General features: G+C 38.0%; 1 protein-coding gene across 1 annotated transcript in view; it reads left to right on the top strand.

The window, feature by feature from the left end:
* The window catches only part of LOC127839507 (G-protein-signaling modulator 2-like), a 164,090-nt gene extending 147,247 nt beyond the window's left edge, over positions 1-16,843 (top strand). Inside the window, exons 2-9 of the mRNA XM_052367897.1 lie at positions 457-595; positions 2,391-2,514; positions 3,601-3,720; positions 5,823-5,952; positions 6,651-6,841; positions 9,012-9,159; positions 11,752-11,945; positions 12,620-16,843. Coding sequence (XP_052223857.1) covers positions 457-595; positions 2,391-2,514; positions 3,601-3,720; positions 5,823-5,952; positions 6,651-6,841; positions 9,012-9,159; positions 11,752-11,945; positions 12,620-12,811 — 1,238 coding nt within the window. The 3' untranslated portion in view covers positions 12,812-16,843. The remainder of the gene's footprint in view (positions 1-456; positions 596-2,390; positions 2,515-3,600; positions 3,721-5,822; positions 5,953-6,650; positions 6,842-9,011; positions 9,160-11,751; positions 11,946-12,619) is intronic.
* The last annotated feature ends 1,994 nt before the right edge of the window (positions 16,844-18,837 follow it).

Below are 18,837 nucleotides of genomic sequence, written 5' to 3'. Positions count from 1 at the left end.
TTATCATAAGTGCATACTATGCAGTTTTATATGTTGTATTTATCTAGTTTGACAAATTATAATTAAAACAGATACTTGCATATATAATAGCATTATTTAAATTGATTTAACTTCAAAATTGGATTTTTTATTAATATAAAAAAAATCCTCATGAAATGAAACTGTGTCCATGCCGCGCATGGACACGGTTAAAAATACACATTAAATGATAAAAATACAATTACTGTTAATGAAAAAGTCATGGAAAATTGTTTATTAAGCTTAAATTATAAATAATATTACAAAAATAAATGTAGATCATGAAATGAATAGTTTTGTTTGAGAAAATCACCAAAATGATGTCCATTCCCAGTTTGATGCCTTATTCCCAATTCACATAATACAGTGTTCACAGATTGGCAATGACAGGGCCTTGTATAACCTAAGCAATATGTACTTATTTGTTTACATACATAGGTGAGGCACGGGCCCTTTACAACCTTGGCAACGTGTATCATGCAAAGGGGAAGCACACCGGGCGATCAGGGAACCAGGACCCCGGGGAATTCCCTGCAGAGGTCAAGGAGTGTCTGGTCAAAGTTGCTGAATACTATGAGTGAGTTGGCTGCTGGTGAATATGGCTAGTTAAACCACACAGAAGCACAATGAAAATGGCTATATGCAACCAGCATAAAACCAGAACAGACTGTGAGCAACTTGTAGGCTGTTCAGGTTTTATACTGTCTGCTACTCATCAGTATCTTGCGTTTGGAAATGAAGCCTTTAAAACTCGAATCAATTAAGATGGTTCTGTTATTATGCCCCCCTTCGAAGAAGAGGGGGTATATTGCTTTGCTCATGTCGGTCAGTCGGTCCGTCCACCAGGTGGTTTCCGGATGATAACTCAAGAACGCTTGGACCTAGGATCATGAAACTTCATAGGTACATTTATCATGACTCGTAGATGACCCCTATTGATTTTGAGGTCACTAGGTCAAAGGTCAAGGTCACAGTGACCCGAAATAGTAAAATGGTTTCCAAATGATAACTCAACAACACTTAGGCCTAGGATCATGAAACTTTATAGGTAGATTGATCATGACTCACAGATGACCCCTATTGATTTTCAGGTCACTAGGTCAAAGGTCAAGGTCACAGTGACCCGAAATAGTAAAATGGTTTCCGGATAATAACTCAAGAACGCTTATGCCTAGGATCATGAAACTTCGTAGGTAGATTGATAATGGCTGGCAGATGACCCCTATAGATTTTCAGGTCACTAGGTCAAAGGTCAAGGTCACGGTGACCCGACATAGTAAAATGGTTTCTGGATGATAACTCAAGAACGCTTATGGCTAGGATCATGAAACTTCATAGGTACATTGATCATGACTGGCAGATGACCCCTATAGATTTTCAGGTCACTAGGTCAAAGGTCAAGGTCACAGTGATAAAAACATATTCACACAATGGCTGTCACTACAACGGAGAGCCCATATGGGGGGCATGCATGTTTTACAAACAGCCCTTGTTAAATTTGATTTTCTAGAGGACTACAAAGGGTCAATATGAGTGATAAAGGGTTAAAGGGACAGGCTCACAGTTTGAAAAAATATTTCTGTTGAAAAGAAATTGTATTGTAAAACTGGAATTTCTATAGTCTTATCAAAACAAAATATGTGTATGAAGTTATAATGGTTGTTGATTTGTGTGTGTTTTTTACGTTTATCTTTTTATGCCCCCTTTCGAAGAAAAGGGGGTATGTAGCTTTCGCACTGTCCGTCAATCAGTCTGTCACACTTTTCGTTTCCGCTCTCTTATTCAAATAGATTTAATCCGATCTTTACCAAACTTGGTCAGAAGTTGTATCTAGACAATATCTAGGTCAAGTTCGAATATGGGTCATGCCGGGTCAAAAACTGGGTCACAAGGTCACTGAGTGCATTTCAAGGATTTATCATGGTGTCCGCTCTCTAATTGAAGTAGTTCTCATCTGATCTTTACCAAACTTGGTCAGAAGTTGTATCAGGACAATATATAGATCAAGTTCGAATATAGGTCATGTTGGGTCAAAAACTAGGTCACGGAGTCACTTAGTGCATTTCGAGGATTTAGCATGGTGTCCGCCCTCTAGTTTCTAAAATAACTGCCGTGCGGCTTCAAAGCGCAGTAGGGGGCATTGTGATTCACAGAAACAGCTCTTGTTGTGTAATAATTATGGTATGGATTTCTATGGAGAAGACCAGCTTAAGAAATGTTAAACATAAAATCTGTGAAATGAAACTGTTTTTGTAAATGGGACGTATTATGACGACACATTTTGGATGTGGATTGTTGGCAGGCAAGCTAGCTTACAGTTGTTCACTGAATAAAATATGACTACAAGTCAAACTTGTTGTCCTGTTGTTCAGGGCCAATCTAGCGATAGTCCAGGAGCTGGGTGACAGGGCAGCTCAAGGACGCGCCTGTGGTAACCTTGGCAACACTCACTATCTCCTGGGAAACTTCAGTCAGGAAATCATCTACCATCAGGAGGTAGGGATAGAGTAGAGGTGTTAGGGGCAGCTATCTGGTTGTCATTATTGGGGCCAAGCTCTGGAAAAAACGAGCTTAACGCATCTTTGTTAAGTGTCTTTCCCGGATTAGCCTGCGCAGTACGCACAGGTTAATCAGAGACAATTTTTACTCATGCGTTAAGCCCAGTTTTCCCAGAACCAGGTTCATTTGGAAAAAAATATTTGCAAAGTAAAGCTTTCGAACGTTTACCTGGGGCTTAGGGGCTTATTAGCATACATGACTTTATTGAAATGTGCCCTATCTTCATATTCTGTTTTGTTTTTACGTGCATGAGTGTTGCGAGACAAATGACAGCATAACCATAAGTCAGTGGGATTTCTTTTATCTATTTAATCCTGTTCCAGTACAGAAAGTAATGTATTCTTTATAAGAGTACTTCCATATATTCATGCATACGTGCAGTACTCTATAAAAAAAGGTTTAATGCATGTGCGTAACGTGCGTCTGGTCAGAAGCTGCCCTGTTTGCTATAAAGTCACTTAAAGTTTTCCAAGTCTGGTCAGGAGCTGCCCTGTGTGCTATAAAGTCACTTAAAGTTTTCCAAGTCTGGTCAGGAACTGCCCTGTGTGCTATAAAGTCACTTAAAGTTTTCCAAGTCTTGTCAGGAGCTGTTGTGTGTGCTATAAAGTCACTTAAAGTTTTCCCAGTCTGGTCGGGAGCTGCCCTGTGTGCTATAAAGTCACACAAAGTTTTCCAAGTCTGGTCAAGAGCTGCCCTTGTGTGCTATAAAGTCACTTAAAGTTTTCCAAGTCTGGTCAGGAGCTGCCCTGTGTGCTATAAAGTCACTTAAAGTTTTCCAAGTCTGGTCAGGAGCTGCCCTGTGTGCTATAAAGTCACACAAAGTTTTCCCAGTCTGGTCAGGAGCTATCCTTTGTGCTATAAAGTCACACAAGGTTTTGTTGTCTCAATAGAGTACAGTGTAGTCCCTGACCAGACTGCACAAATGCACAGGCGTGTCTTGAGCTTTGCTGGCAGCATACGACATAAGACCGGTTTTCGCAATACCCTGCCCATATATAACATCATCCATGTGTTGTATTGTAGAGGTTAGCAATAGCCCGTGAGTTTGGTGACAAGTCTGCCGAGAGAGGGGCCTACAGTAACCTAGGCAATGCCCACATATTCCTGGGAGTGTTTGAAGTAGCTGCTGAACACTATAGGTGGGTATAAGACTGAACTAAGTTGTTTTTATGCCCCCGGTAGGGTGGCAAATAGCAGTTAAACTGTCTGTGTGTCCGTCCGAAAACCTTAATATTGGCCAAAACTTTTTCAATATTGAAGGTTATTTTATTTCATGTGGCAGGTACAGATCATTTAACAAGGGAAGTAATATTTTTTTAAAGGGATATAATCAAAAACATTTTTTTAACTCAAAGCGGTGTAGTAGAGGACATTGTGTTTCTGACAAACACATCTCTTTTTTAGCTCATCTATTTTTTTTTTTAAATGAGCTATTGTCATCACGTCGGCGTCCGGTTAAGTTTTGCGTTTAGGTCCACTTTTCTCAGAAAGTATCAATGCTATTGCATTCAAATTTGGTACACTTACTTACTATTATGAGGGGACTGGGCAGGCAAAGTAAGATAACTCTGGCATGCATTTTGACAGAATTATGTGCCCTTTTTATACTTAGAAAATTGAAAATTTTGGCTTAGTTTTGTGTTTAGGTCCATTTTATTCCTTAAGTATCAAAGCTATTTCTTTCATACTTGCAACACTTACTAACAATCATAAGGGGACTGTGCAGGCAAAGTAATGTAACTCTGACTGGCATTTTGACAGAATTATGTGCCCTTTTTATACTTAAAAAAATGAAAATTTGTTTAAGTTTTGTGTTTAGGTCCACTTTATTCCTACAGTATCAAAGCTATTGCTTTCATACTTGCAACACTTATTAACTATCATGAGGGGACTGTGCAGGCAAAGTTATGTAACTCTGACTGGCATTTGGACGGAATTATGGGCCCTTTATACTTAGAAAATTGAAAATTTGGTTAAGTTTTGTGTTTTGGTCCACTTTACCCCTAAAGTATCATAGATATTGCTTTCATACTTGGAACACTCGCAAACTATCATAAGGGTACAGTAAAAGGACAAGTTGCATAACTCTGGTTGTCATTTTTACGGAATTATGGCTCTTTTTTGTCTTAGTAACTTTGAATATATGGTTAAATTTTGTGTTTCGATCCACTTTACTTCTAAAGTATCAAGGCTATTTCTTTCAAACTTCAAATACTTTCATGCTATCATGAGGTTACTGTACCTGGCAAGTTGAATTTTACCTTGACCTTTGAATGACCTTGACTCTCAAGGTTAAATTATTAAATTTTGCTAAAATTGCCATAACTTCTTTATTTATGATTTGATTTGATTGATACTTTGACAAAACTACTCTTACCTGACATACCACAATAGACTCCACCCAAACCATCCCCCGTGCCCTCCCCCCCTTCCCCCCCGAATCCCCCACCCCCCTAATTTTTTTTTTTTTTTTTAAGATCATCTCACAAATGACCACCCCACCCTCACACTATACACCTCATCCCCACCCCCACCCCAATTTTTTTTTTGAAACGGTTAAAAAACACAAATATTTATTTTTATTATTTTATTTTTGAAATACCGTCCAACCATCGCACCCAAGAATCCCCTCCCACCCACCCCCGAATTATTTTTTTTTGCATTTTTTTTCGCATTTTTGGGAGATAATGTAATAAATGTCCACACCCCCACACTATACACCTCTCTTCACTCCACCCCTCCCTCCATTGTGATTGAAATTGAGAGTCCCTATACTTTTAAAAAGAAAATAGATGAGCGGTCTGCACCCGCAAGGCGGTGCTCTTATTGACCTTGACATTTACCTTATTTTTATGCTAGGACTTATTTAAATGGGCTAATGAATAAATACTGATGAGGCGTCTACCGAGGGCATCAGCCTTAATTGGATGCAGAATCTTTTTTCCCTTTAGATTTTCATATGAGCCTTGTTCTGGGAAACAAGGCTTAATGCATGTGAAATGTCATCCCTGATTAGCCTGTGCAGTCTGAACAGGCTGATCAGGGATGACACTTTCTGCTTTAACTGGATTTTGGCTAAGAAGAGACTTACTTTAAACAAAAATACCATAAATGTTGAAAGTGTCATCCCTAATAAGCCCTATGTGGACTACAAAGGCTAATAACGGATAACTCTTTATGCACATGCTTTAAACACAGTTTCCCATAGCGTGGCTCACATATATTGCTTGATGATGTGTTTTCAGATTGGAGATGAGACAGGTCAGGTGACTGCCCAGATGAACCTTGCTGACCTCAAGTCAGTGCTGGGCATCAAAGTGGGGCCAGACGAAGGTCACAGGCCCAGCCCCTTGGACCATCTGGATGTTGGAATGTGTATGTTATAGCTTGTTAACAATTCACATTCAGGGAAAACTGGGCTTAATGCACATGCCTAACACGTCCCAGATACGCCTGTGCGGTCAACAAAGGACTTTCTGCTTTTTTCTGATTTTTTTGTTATTAGGAAGTCTCTTTTAAAGAAAATCCAATCTAGTTGGAAAGTGTTATACCTGATTAGCCTGTGAGGACTGCATAGGCTGATCTGGGATGACACTTGATGCCCATGCAGTTAGTCCAGTGAAAATGGCTGTATGCAACCAGCATTATTCAAGAACAGCCAACTTGCAGGCTGTTAAGGTTTTATGCTGTTTGCTGCTCATCTCAATATCAGGGTTAGTAATGGAGCCTTTAAAAATTGGATTTAGCATGAAAAGGTGTTTAATTTAATTCGATTTTCTAATGGACTACAAATGAGTCAAAGTGCATATCTAAGTGCTAAGGGGTTAAATAACACAACTGGAGTATCAAATATATTTTTTATTTAAAAGAATTTTTTTAAATAAGTATTTACAAAATTATATAAAATTGCTTATATTTTAAAATCATTGAAAATTTATGAAAATGAAACATAAAATGAAAAAAAATTGTTCATTGTATTTTTTATATGAAATAAAAATATTACTATAATTAAATATATATATACATATTACATAAAATTATGAAAAATTAAATTATTATTTTTTAAATTCCAGACCGACGTACCGGCGTCACCCGGCGACACAGCATGGAACAGATGGAGTTGATGAAGCTCACGCCGGACAAGAAAGGAGAGACAATCCCAGTACATGGCGGGGCAAGACCTAAGATACCCAAGGTGCAGAAATCCATGACAGTGGCCACATCAGAGACAATCATAGCCAAGAATCAGGCCCCTATGGTTGAGGTAAGCTGTAGCCACATCAGAGACAATCATAGCCAAGAATCAGGCACCTATGGTTGAGGTAAGCTGTAGCCACATCAGAGACAATCATAGCCAAGAACCAGGCCCCTATGGTTGAGGTAAGCTTTAGCCACATCAGAGACAATCATAGCCAAGAATCAGGCACCTATGGTTGAGGTAAGCTGTAGCCACATCAGAGACAATCATAGCCAAGAATCAGGCACCTATGGTTGAGGTAAGCTGTAGTCACATCAGAGACAATCATAGCCAAGAACCAGGCACCTATGGTTGAGGTAAGCTGTAGCCACATCAAAGACAATAATAGCCAAGAACCAGGCACCTATGGTTGAGGTAAGATGTAGCCACATCAGAGACAACAGGGTTTTTGTTGGCCCGATTTTATAGCCGAAATTCGGCTATGTTTCCAATCCCAAAAAGTATACTTTTTTCCCAAAATGTGGCAAAAAATTCCTAATTTCCAAAAAACAAATATAAAAAAAACATGTTTTTTTTTTTTTTTTTTAGAAAGAAGTCTAATGCGTATTTCATCTCAATTTCAATTCAATTACATCTAACAAAGTATTATATGATTTTGTTCTTTTAATTTAAATGATTATAAAGAGTTATATCAAATTTAGTATTTCCCTAATCAGTGGACTTTTCATGTGGAAAAAAAGGCTAATGAATTTATTTTCCCATTTTCATGAAAATGCCGATAAAATTCCAAATTCCAAAGCCATGGGCTATCTTCCCGAAAAGTGGGAAAAAAACCTGGACAATCATAGCCAAGAATCAGGCCCCCATGGTTGAGGTAAGCTGTAGTCACATCAGAGACAATCATAGCCAAGAACCAGTCCCCTATGGTTAAGGTAAGCTGTAACCACATCAGAGACAATCATAGCCAAGAACCAGTCCCCTATGGTTGAGGTAAGCTGTAGCCACATCAGAGACAATCAAAGCCAAGAACCAGGCCCCTATGGTTAAGGTAAGCTGTAGCCACATCAGAGACTATCATAGCCAAGAATCAGGTACCTATGGTTGAGGTAAGCTGTAGCCACATCAGAGACAATCATAGCCAAGAATCAGGTCCCTATGTTTGAGGTAAGCTGTAGCCACATCAGAGACAATCATAGCCAAGAATCAGGTCCATATGGTTGAGGTAAGCTGTAGTCACATCAGAGACTATCATAGCCAAGAACCAGGCTAATATGGTTGAGGTAAGCTGTAGCCACATCAGAGACAATCATAGCCAAGAACCAGGCTAATATGGTTGAGGTAAGCAGTAGCCACATCAGAGACAATCATAGCCAAGAATCAGGTCCCTATGGTTGAGGTAAGCTGTAGCCACACCAGAGACAATCAAAGCCAAGAATCAGGTGCCTGTTGTTGAGGTAAGCTGTAGCCACATCAAAGACAATAATAGCCAAGAATCAGGTCCCTATGGTTGAGGTAAGCTGTAGCCACATCAGAGACAATCGAAGCCAAGAATCAGATCCCTATGGTTGAGGTACTAGTAAGCTGTAGCCACATCAGAGACAATCGAAGCCAAGAATCAGGTCCCTATGGTTGAGGTTTGCTGTAGCCACATCAGAAACAATTAAAGCCAAGAAAAAAGTCCCTTGGTTGAGGTTTGCTGTAGCAACATCAGAAACAATCATAGCCAAGAATCAGGCCTCTTTGTTGAGGTAAGTTGTAACCACCTCATAGACAATCATATCCAAGAACCAGGCCCCATTTGTTGAAGTAACCTGTAGCCACATCAAAGACAATAATAGCCAAGAATAAGATCCCTATGGTTGAGGTAAGCTGTAGCCACATCAAATACAATCATAGCCAAGAATCAGGCCCCTATGCTTGAGGAAAGCTGTAGCTACATCAGGGACAATCAGAGCCAAGAATCAGGCCCCTATGGTTGAGGTAAGCTGTAGCCACATCAAAGACAATCATAGCCAAGAATCAGGCCCCTATGGTTGAGGAAAGCTGTAGCTACATCAGGGACAATCATAGCCAAAAATCATGTCCCTATGGTTGAGGTAAGCTGTAGCTAAATCACAGAGACAAGCATAGCCAAGAATCAGGTCCCTATGGTTGAGGTAAGCTGTAGTATATTATAATTGGTGCACACTTTGTCTTTCATCAATTGTGTGATAGTTATATAATTTCTTTTATTCAGACACTGTCCCCAGAAGATGATGGTTTCTTTGATCTGCTGAGCAAGCTCCAAGGTCGCCGTATCGACGAGCAGCGGTGCAGCCTCAAGTTGCCTGGGGAGAAAAATGGACTCCTGGAGTCAGAAAACAAGGAGAACAAACCCAAACTGGGTAAGTGTTGAACTGATGTGAGGCAGAAATGTGTTAGTGTATCTGCTTATATATGAGTCTTGCTCTGGAAAAATAGGCCTTAATGCACATGCTCAAAGTGTAGACCCAGATTAGGGACGACACTCTCTGCCTAACATTGATTTTCGCTATGAAGACAATTTCTTACAACTAAAAAATACCATTACAGCGGAAAGTGTCGTCTCTGATAAACAGACTGCCCTGGCTAATGTTTGAAGACACTTAACGCTCATTCATTCAGCCCCGTTTTCCCAGGCTTATATGGATTCATATTAGTTATTGGCACTTGTCATTTATAGATGTGTTAGCATTATGGGTTCTCTCTTTAGTTTGTCCTTAACCCGTGTAACCAAATGGGACCATAGCCTAAGTCTGTGTGTCCGACTGTCCCAATCATCTGCATCCTGCAATAACTCAAAGAGTACTTAAATTAATTTGAAGAAACTCAATATGTGGATAGAGAGCCACAATGGGAGCATTAGAGTTATTACAGCTACGTCTCTCAGATTAATATGGATCGTGTGAGAACTCAAAAATTACAGAAGCTAAATGTATGAGATTCGGTATGTGGATAAATATGGGGAAAATACACATTATTTCAGGGGTTTTTTGTCTGACAAATATTGCGGTTTTTGGTAACAGTGAAAACATAAGAAATAGGATCTTGCAAAAACTTAAAAAGTTAAGTTATCCTGCAACTGAAACAATTCCATCTGTTTATTAATTGTTTGCCCGTTAGATCTAGGACACTTATGATCCAAATGTTATAAGTTTGTCAATTATAAGAGTCATATATGATTGATAGCAGTCATTGCAGGCTGTCTACTAAGACATCAGTCATTGTCTCCTGTTTTCATCCAATTAAAAAAAATTCTTTTTACTGTTTCCATACATTTGTCAAAGGAGTCAACAATAGACTGGTTCAATACCTGGTTTATCATATTAGAAACTCCAGACTGGTTTAATCATTTTAAGAGCTCACTTGACTTGTTTTTAATTTTTATGCCCCTGAAGGAGGGCATATAGTGATCGGACCGTCCGTCAGTCTGTCTGTCTTTCCGTCACACTTTGTGTTAAGGTTTCTCAAAATGCTCATAAATTCTATGTCCCTTGAGATATAACCTTCATATTTGGTATGTATGTGTATATGGACAAGGCCTTTCCATACGCACAAAAATTTAGACCCCTGTGACCTTGACATTGAACTTAGGGTCCGCATTTAGGTTTCAAAATCTGCGTTTAGGTTTAGAAAAATGCTCATAACTTCTATGTCCATTGAGATATAACCTTTATATTTGGTATGCATGTGTATATGGGCAAGACCTTTCCATACGCACACAAATTATGACCCCTGTGACCTTGACCTTGAACTAAGGGTCTGCGCTAAGGTTTCGAAATCTGCATGTAGGTTTCAAAAAATGCTCATAACTTCTATCAAAGCGTTTATAGGGGGCATATGTCATCCTATGGTGACAGCTCTTGTTCCCTCTATTTTTATGCCCCCAAAGGAGGGCATATAGTGATCGGACCTTCCGTCTGTCCATCTGTCTTTCCGTCACACTCTGCGTTTAGTTTTCTGCGTTTAGGTTTCGAAAAATGCTCATAACTTCTATGTCCGTTCAGATAGCAACTTGATATTTGGCATGCATGTGTATCTCATGGAGCTGCACATTTTGAGTGATGAAAAGTCAAGGTCAAGGCCATCCTTACAAATCCAAGGGAAGTAATAAGCTTCAAAGGGAGATAATTATCTGTACCTGCCAAATGATAAAAAAACAAGTTTTTGCCCTGTCTGTTGGTTGGTTGGTTTGTGTGTTTGTTTGCTCCAACTTTAACATATTCCATAACTTTTGCAATATTGAAGATATCAACTTTATATTTGGCATGCATGTGTATCTCATGGAGCTGCACATTTTGAGTGGTGGAAAATTCAAGGTCAAGGTCATCCTTCAAGGTCAAAGGTCAAATATATGGGTCAAAATCGTTCATTTAATGTACACTTTTGCAATATTGAAGATAACAACTTGATATTTGGCATGCATGTGTATCTCATTGAGCTGCACATTTTGAGTGGTGAAAGGTCAAGGTCATCCTTCAAGGTCAAAGGTCAAATATATGGGGACATAGTGTTTCACAAACACATTGCTTGTTTTCTATTATCTATTATTTTCATTATTTAACTGGTTGATATTTTTTTCCTCTATTGATTGATGTATACACCTATAGTGACTGGTTTACCATTTTCCTTGTCCTTGACTTATTATTTGACTGGTTCATCATTTTACTTGTGTATTATTTTCTTGATATTAGGCTGGTTATCATGTTCTCTCTTGACTGTTTTGTTATATTCGCCTAACATGACTAGTTCAGATCTCACCACATTGTCTACCCCAGACATTGTTTTATTATATTCTCCCAACTTTAATAGTTCACATCAAACGGCAGTGCCTACCTCAGAAATTATTTTATTATATTCTTCATATGTGACTGGTTGACATCATACCGCAGTGTTTATGCCAGACAGCAATATTTTATTATATTCTCGTAACCTTATTGGTTCATATCTCTCCACAGTGTCCGACTCAGACAGCGAGAACTTCCTTGACATGGTGGCAGGCATTCAGGGGTCACGCATGAACGACCAGCGAGCCTCACTACCACAGTTTCCAGGTCTCAACTCCCAAGCCGTTATCAACCAATATCTCCGCGAGAGAAACGTTAACGACGTACCAGACGACAGCTTCTTTGAAGTGCTCATGCGTTGTCAGGTAAAAATGTGATGTGACCTCTTTTTTTGTTCATTTAACAGGAGTTTCCGATGAGCTTCCAAGGAGAAAATGGCATGATGCAGAGCATTTTTGTTGATTATGTGATTAATATTAAGAGCATAATAGCTGATTGCCATCTTGTTGTTTTCCCACCACTGTCATGTAATATGTTAGATGGAATGTACACTTTTTATTACTGTATTATCACTTACTTTGCAAATGACTTCATAATATGTCTGTTATATATAATAACATGGTTATGACTGACAGTGTTCTATGAACAAATCGTAATAAAAATTTCTGATCTGTACTGTTATGTTCTGGTTAAGTTTAAGAAATGGTCATAAAAACTGTCAGATGAATATTTCTTAATGAATTTCTACATGTGTACATATAAAAGCTAAACAACCAGTCTTTATCTTTTCTAAACCAGTAATATGCGTTATATTAAATGGGTGAGCCAACCTTTTGTGTGTTATACACGCTCACCCTCCCCCACCCCTTAAAGAGTGTTTTCTAGGAATCCAGAAAAGAATTCATTTAAATGTTTGTTGACATTTTGCCTGTTATATGCGGCCGCCACCCTTACCCCCCGCTCCCCCACACACACACTTCTATAAAAGTGTTTTGTATGGGTCCTAAAAAAATAATTAAATACCCGGTATATTTTGCAGGGATCCCGGATTGATGATCAGCGTAGTGCCCTACCACACAACCGCCCCGCCCCAACCGTCCCAGACGAAGATTTCTTCGGGCTGATCCAGAAGGTCCAGTCTAGCCGTCTGGAGGAGCAGAGAACCAGTCTACCCGATAAGGATGAAATCTCGCCTCCCCAACAGGCCTCCGTGAAGAAGAAAAAGAAATAATGACTAGTCTAGTTTGAGTCCCATATGAGCGAGCAAGGAATCAGGGGAGTAGGCTTTAAACTGGATCAGCTTTTTAGATGTTTTTAGATGAAATACTTGCGCTGAACCCTTGGAATATAAACTGAGTATTTAGATGAGATAGTCTTGCGCTGAAACCTTGGAATATAAACTGAGTATTTAGATGAGATAGTCTTGCGCTGAACCCTTGGAATATAAACTGCGTATTTAGATGAGATAGTCTTGCGCTGAACCCTTGGAATATAAACTGCGTATTTAGATGAGATAGTCTTGCGCTGAACCCTTGGAATATAAACTTCTACTGGGTGGAATTGAGGGTTTTGTGCAAAGTTGTATCAGATATTTAATGTATCAGTTATAATAAAAGTTTTGCTCTGAAATTCTGTGAGATATTGACTGCTACTGGTCAGAAGTTCTGCATGGAGATATTGAGATTGGACGAACGGAATGATTTGGTCCATGGGACTCTGACTTGAAAGCCTTTGTGTGTTCACTAGGTAGGCTGCTAAATATGGCTATTGCTGATATTTCTTCTACACAATCTGTCCATTCACATTCTACCTGATTGTGAGTACCTCCATTCTACAAAACGGTTCTACTGGTGGAAGATGTTGTGGAGTTTCAACATTTTTCATAGATCTCAATTTCGCACTGCAAATCCCTTTTCAGACTCATGTTGATTGATGACTCATGAAGACTTCAATTTGAATATGGAAATCACGAAGAAAACACGCTGCTTTTAATAAGTTTAATATGTTGGTAAAGTTTGTGTTAGAATTTCACTTGGAAATTCAAATGTTTCTAAGTTTTTATGCCCCCCTTCAAAGAAGAGGGGGTATATTGTTTTGCCCATGTCGGTCGGTCGGTCCGTAAGTCCGTCGGTCCGTCCACCAGATGGTTTCCGGATGATAAGTCAAGAACGCTTAGGTCTAGAGCCTTGAAACTTCATACATAGATTGATCATGACTAGCAGATGACCCCTATTTATTTTCAGGTCACTAGGTCAAAGGTCAAGGTCACAGTGACTCGAAATAGTAAAATGGTTTCCGGATGATAACTCAAGAATGCTTAGGTCTAGGATCATGAAACTTTATAGGTACATTGATCATGACTAGCAGATGACCCCTATTGATTTTCAGGTCACTTGGTCAAAGGTCAAGGTCACAGTGATTCTAAACAGTGAAATGGTTTACGGATCATAACTCAAGAATGCTTACGCCTAGTTTTGTTTTGTTTTTCTCTTTTGTATCCTTTATATGTAAAATGAAACAGGGTTTTGCTCAAAAGAAGCCCCTTTGTATTTATTGTTTTATATCCAACTTTCCCATAAAACAATTGAAATTAGCTTTTAATCAATTGCAGAGTAAGTATCGTAAGAATTATATTAGTAATTGTTACAATATAATAACAGTGTTTTCAAGTACTAATGTAGGTCTGTGTTAGGTTATTATTTATGCCCCCCTTCGAAGAAGAGGGGGTATATTGTTTTGCACATGTCGGTCTGTCTATCTGTATGTATGTATGTATGTCCGTCCATCAGATGGTTTCCGGATGATAACTCAAGAATACGCCTAGGATCATGAAACTTCATAGGTAGATTGATCATGACTCGCACATGACCCCTATTGATTTTGAGGTCACTAGGTCAATGTCACGGTGACCCGAAATTATAGTAAAATGGTTTCCGGATGATTACTCAAGAACGCATTCGCCTAGGATCATGAAACCTCATCGTTAGATAGATAATGACTCGCAGATAACCCCTATTGATTTTGAGGTCACTAGGTCAAAGGTTACGGTGGCCCAAAATAGTAAAATGGTTTTCGGATGATACACAAGAACGCTTACGCCTAGGATCATGAAACTTCATAGGTACATTGATCATGACTCGCAGATGACCCATATTGATTTTCAGGTCAAAGGTCAAGGTCACGGTGACCCGAAACAGTAAAATTGATTCCGGATGATAACTCAAGAACGCTTTTGCCTAGGATCATGACACTTCATAGGTACATTGATCATGACTCGCAGATGACCCCTATTGATTTTCAGGTCACTAGGTCAAAGGTCAATGTCACAGTGACAAAAAACGTATTCACACAATGGCTGCCACTACAACGGACAGCCCATATGGGGGGCATGCATGTTTTTCAAACAGCCCTTGTTGCAATCAAATTCTATGTAACGTTCATTTATCATGTAATACCCATAATCTATCAGTCATCATTCATATTCTGTTATGCCATTTGGGCATCTAGGTTTTGAGTGTTATACTTATGTAACAGCATCACATTTCATTATCACATCACATTACATCTGTAGTGCACTCAAACATTGTAATGCAAAACATACGTTTAGACGTAGTGTTTGAAGTGACTCGTCTTGTTTGTTTTTCGGTAGATATGTCTTGGATTTGAATCAGAGAGTTTATAACGTACATTGTATTACGCAAAGTATTATGCCCCGAACTTTCAATAAAAAATTCTAAAGAGCTTTGTGAATGCCTGCCCAGAGTCAAGAGTTGTCTCCCTTGTGATGAAAGAGAAATTATTTTGTTGGACAATTCTGATATCCTGCCTACTTTCAGTGGCCATTGCACACTGCCTCTAGTGTATGTATGCTATAATGAGTCTTCTGTTAACGCTTTCCCATTTAGAAGCTAAGTGAAAATGGCTATGTGCAAACAGCATAAAACCAAACCAGCCTGCTAGTAACTTGCAGACTGTTCAGGTTTTATGCTGTTTGCAGCTCATCAGGGTCGGAACTGAAACCTTTTAAACTTGGATCTAGTAAAAAGGCCATCAATTAAATTTAACTTTCTTAGGGACTACAAATGCGTTAAAATACGTAAAAGTGGTAAGGGCTAACATTGTATTAAAATTTTAGGTATTTCGAAATGTGATGTTGTTTTTTTTCATATATGAACTTGTGTACATAATTCTGCTGAATACCCTAAAACACAGTTCAATTTAGGCGGGCATTACAAAATGGTGAACAATTTCTTAACACAATACTTATACATGTATACGTGTACAACTTAAACTTGAACTGGCGTTAGATCACTGCTTTTGTATCTTAAAGTAATTGATTAACATACTTAAAACATGTAATTAAGTAACAGTTGTTTTGTAACTTGGATGATCATTAAAATTATGCACTATAATTAAAATAAAATGTAGATGTGTTTAATGTACAATTAATAATTAGTTATATAAAATAATTAATTCATAATATTAATGTTATGTTTTTAGTGATTGTAATAATTAAACTGTGTATTGATATCATACTGTTTAATATAGGGCAGCAGTACATTGCCAAATATTTTTGATATATATTCATTAATGAGCGCATTATTTTTAGACAAAAAAAAACCCACACATATTTCAATGTTATTTTTTTATGTTTCACCAAAAAGCCAAAATAAGCCAGGCTCCATGTTTTGATATAATGTTAATTAAGCCTTTCACACTCGGAGGCAAAGCTAAAATGGCAATGCGCAAACAGCATAAACCCATAACAGCCTGTGAGTAACTTGCAGTCTGTTCAGGGATTAATTCTGTTTGCTGCTCATCAGTATCTAAGGGTTGAAATTGACGCCTTTCAAACTTTACTCGCAGGCTGTTCTGGATTTATGCTGTTTGCACATAGCCATTATAGCTTTGCCTCTGACACACCAGCTTTCTGGGAAAACAAATATGTCTCGAAAAGACTTTCAGCAGAGAATATTGGAAGTTGCAACTATGTTTGAGATTGGATTCTCTTTTGGGTTAGGAAAGGTAAAAAATGTATCAAATTTAAAGTGACTTTGCTCTGTTGATTATAACACATGAAATATGAACTATAAATCATTTTAACCTATAAACACAGGTACTAATATTTCCTAATTGTGTTGTTTGCCAGGAGCTGACTAACAGATTCTTGTTCTGACACATTAAAAAAAAACTTTGAGGTTTGATAACTTTACATCAGAAACTTTCTTGTAATGTATTTGTAAATAAACAAATATAAATCTAACATTTCTCAAGTTCTAATTGTACACTGTGTTAAATAAATCATGACAGGGTAGTATCAATGGTGACTATACACTCATATTGTTGTTGACATGTGCAGGGCTTTTGTTTCTCTCTTTAGGTTTATTCTTTAGATGAAATATGTCTTGAAATTAGTGACAATAATAAAGATAATGAATGGTTTTGAAGTGTACGATTTACTTCATTGTTGATGAAATAACTCAATCTTCTGACAATGCCATCGAGACGACCACATGTATAATATAATATATACATGTATACTCATGTATAATAATATGTGGATGTGAATTTAAGAATTGTTTAATATAGACCTATATGTTTAAAACATAGTTTCACTGTTCAAACGTGTCTATCAGGTCTGATCATTTTCTGTATCTTGTACTTACAGAGGGAGTAATCACTTGAAAAACAAGATGGCCACTTCCATGTCAAGACATTCATTTTCGCTGTTTTATACCTTTTATTGCTTGTATTAATTGTTAAAATGCCGCTCTCTTTCCAGCCAAATCGGCAAGAAAGTGATGAGCGTTTATATCATATTAATATATGCTCTATATCTTGACTATATTCTGCAACATTTCTTAGCTGGTCACAAAATTACAGCTCAGGCTAAGAAAATTTGAAAAACACCTGCTCGGCATGGTCCTCGCCATCTTGTTTGTCAGGTGATTACCCCTCTGAAAATGAAGCAGACACTATTTCAAACATTATGTATCATACTTTATTTTTTCATTTTGTAAGTTTTAAAACTTAAAAACTATTTTCCACCGGTACCAAAGATCATTAATTTTATGTGTTCATTTAGCAAGAACATATGTATTACTGATGTTGTTTTCATTTTGTTTGTGATATTCATCATTTCATTCCCCAACAAAGTTTGAAGAATCACATATATATATATATATATATATATATATATATACTGGCAGTTTGTTCTAGAAACTTTTTTTAAAATGTGGCAGGCCAATCAGATAAAAAATGTAAAGAGAATTTTATATCAAATTATTCCAAAAACATCACTGTCTGAAGTCATCAAGTGGTTGGTTTGGTTTTCTAGGTCTGTTTGAATTTCTTGTCTGTTTAACTACTTTAATTGTTGCTGGACACCATTTTCATAAGGAGTAGTAGTGGACAATTTTGTTTCCCCACAGGTGGCCATTTTGTCCATTGAACTTTATATGCCCCCTTTCGTGATCGGACTGTCCGTCTGTCTGTCTGTTCGTCTTTCCGTCACACTTTGCGTTTAGGTTTCCAATAATGCTCATAACATCTATGTCCCTTGAGATATAACCTTCATATTTGGTATGCATGTGTTTATGGACAAGACCTTTCCATACGCACAAAAAAATTACCCCTGTGACCTTGACCTTGAACTTAGGGTCATTACTTCTATGTTCCTTGAGATATAACCTTCATATTTGGTATGCATGTGTATATGGACAAAGCCTTCCATATGCGCACAAAAATTTACCCCTGTGACCTTGACCTTGAACTTAGGGTCCGCGGTTAGGTTTCGAATTCTGCGTTTAGGTTTCGAAAAATGCTCATAACTTCTATGTCCCTTGAGATATAACCTTCATATTTGGTATGCATGTGTATATGGACAAGGCCTTTCCATACTCACAAAATTTTTTACCCCTGTGACCTTGAACTTAGGGTCCGCGTTTAGGTTTCGAAATCTGCGTTTAGGTTTCGAAAAATGCTCATAACTTCTGTCGAGCGTTTATAGGGGGCATAAGTCATCCTATGGTGACAGCTCTTGTTCTTTCTATTTGCATAAAATGTCTTATGTAAAGGAGCATTTTTTGCTTGATAAAATGGTCAAACATCTACCGATGTGTCAAAGCAATATGGGGAGGTGTGTGTGTGGGGGGGATGTTAGTCTATATTTCATCTGGACATTATCAAGTTAAGTTATGATTATGGTGAAACAACCCCATGGGCATCTCTTATGTGAAGCAGGTATCAATATGTTCA

The sequence above is a fragment of the Dreissena polymorpha genome, chromosome 7, assembly GCF_020536995.1.
Source record: "Dreissena polymorpha isolate Duluth1 chromosome 7, UMN_Dpol_1.0, whole genome shotgun sequence".
In the NCBI taxonomy this organism is placed as follows: domain Eukaryota; kingdom Metazoa; phylum Mollusca; class Bivalvia; order Myida; family Dreissenidae; genus Dreissena; species Dreissena polymorpha.
This window is presented reverse-complemented; position numbering and strand designations above follow the sequence as displayed.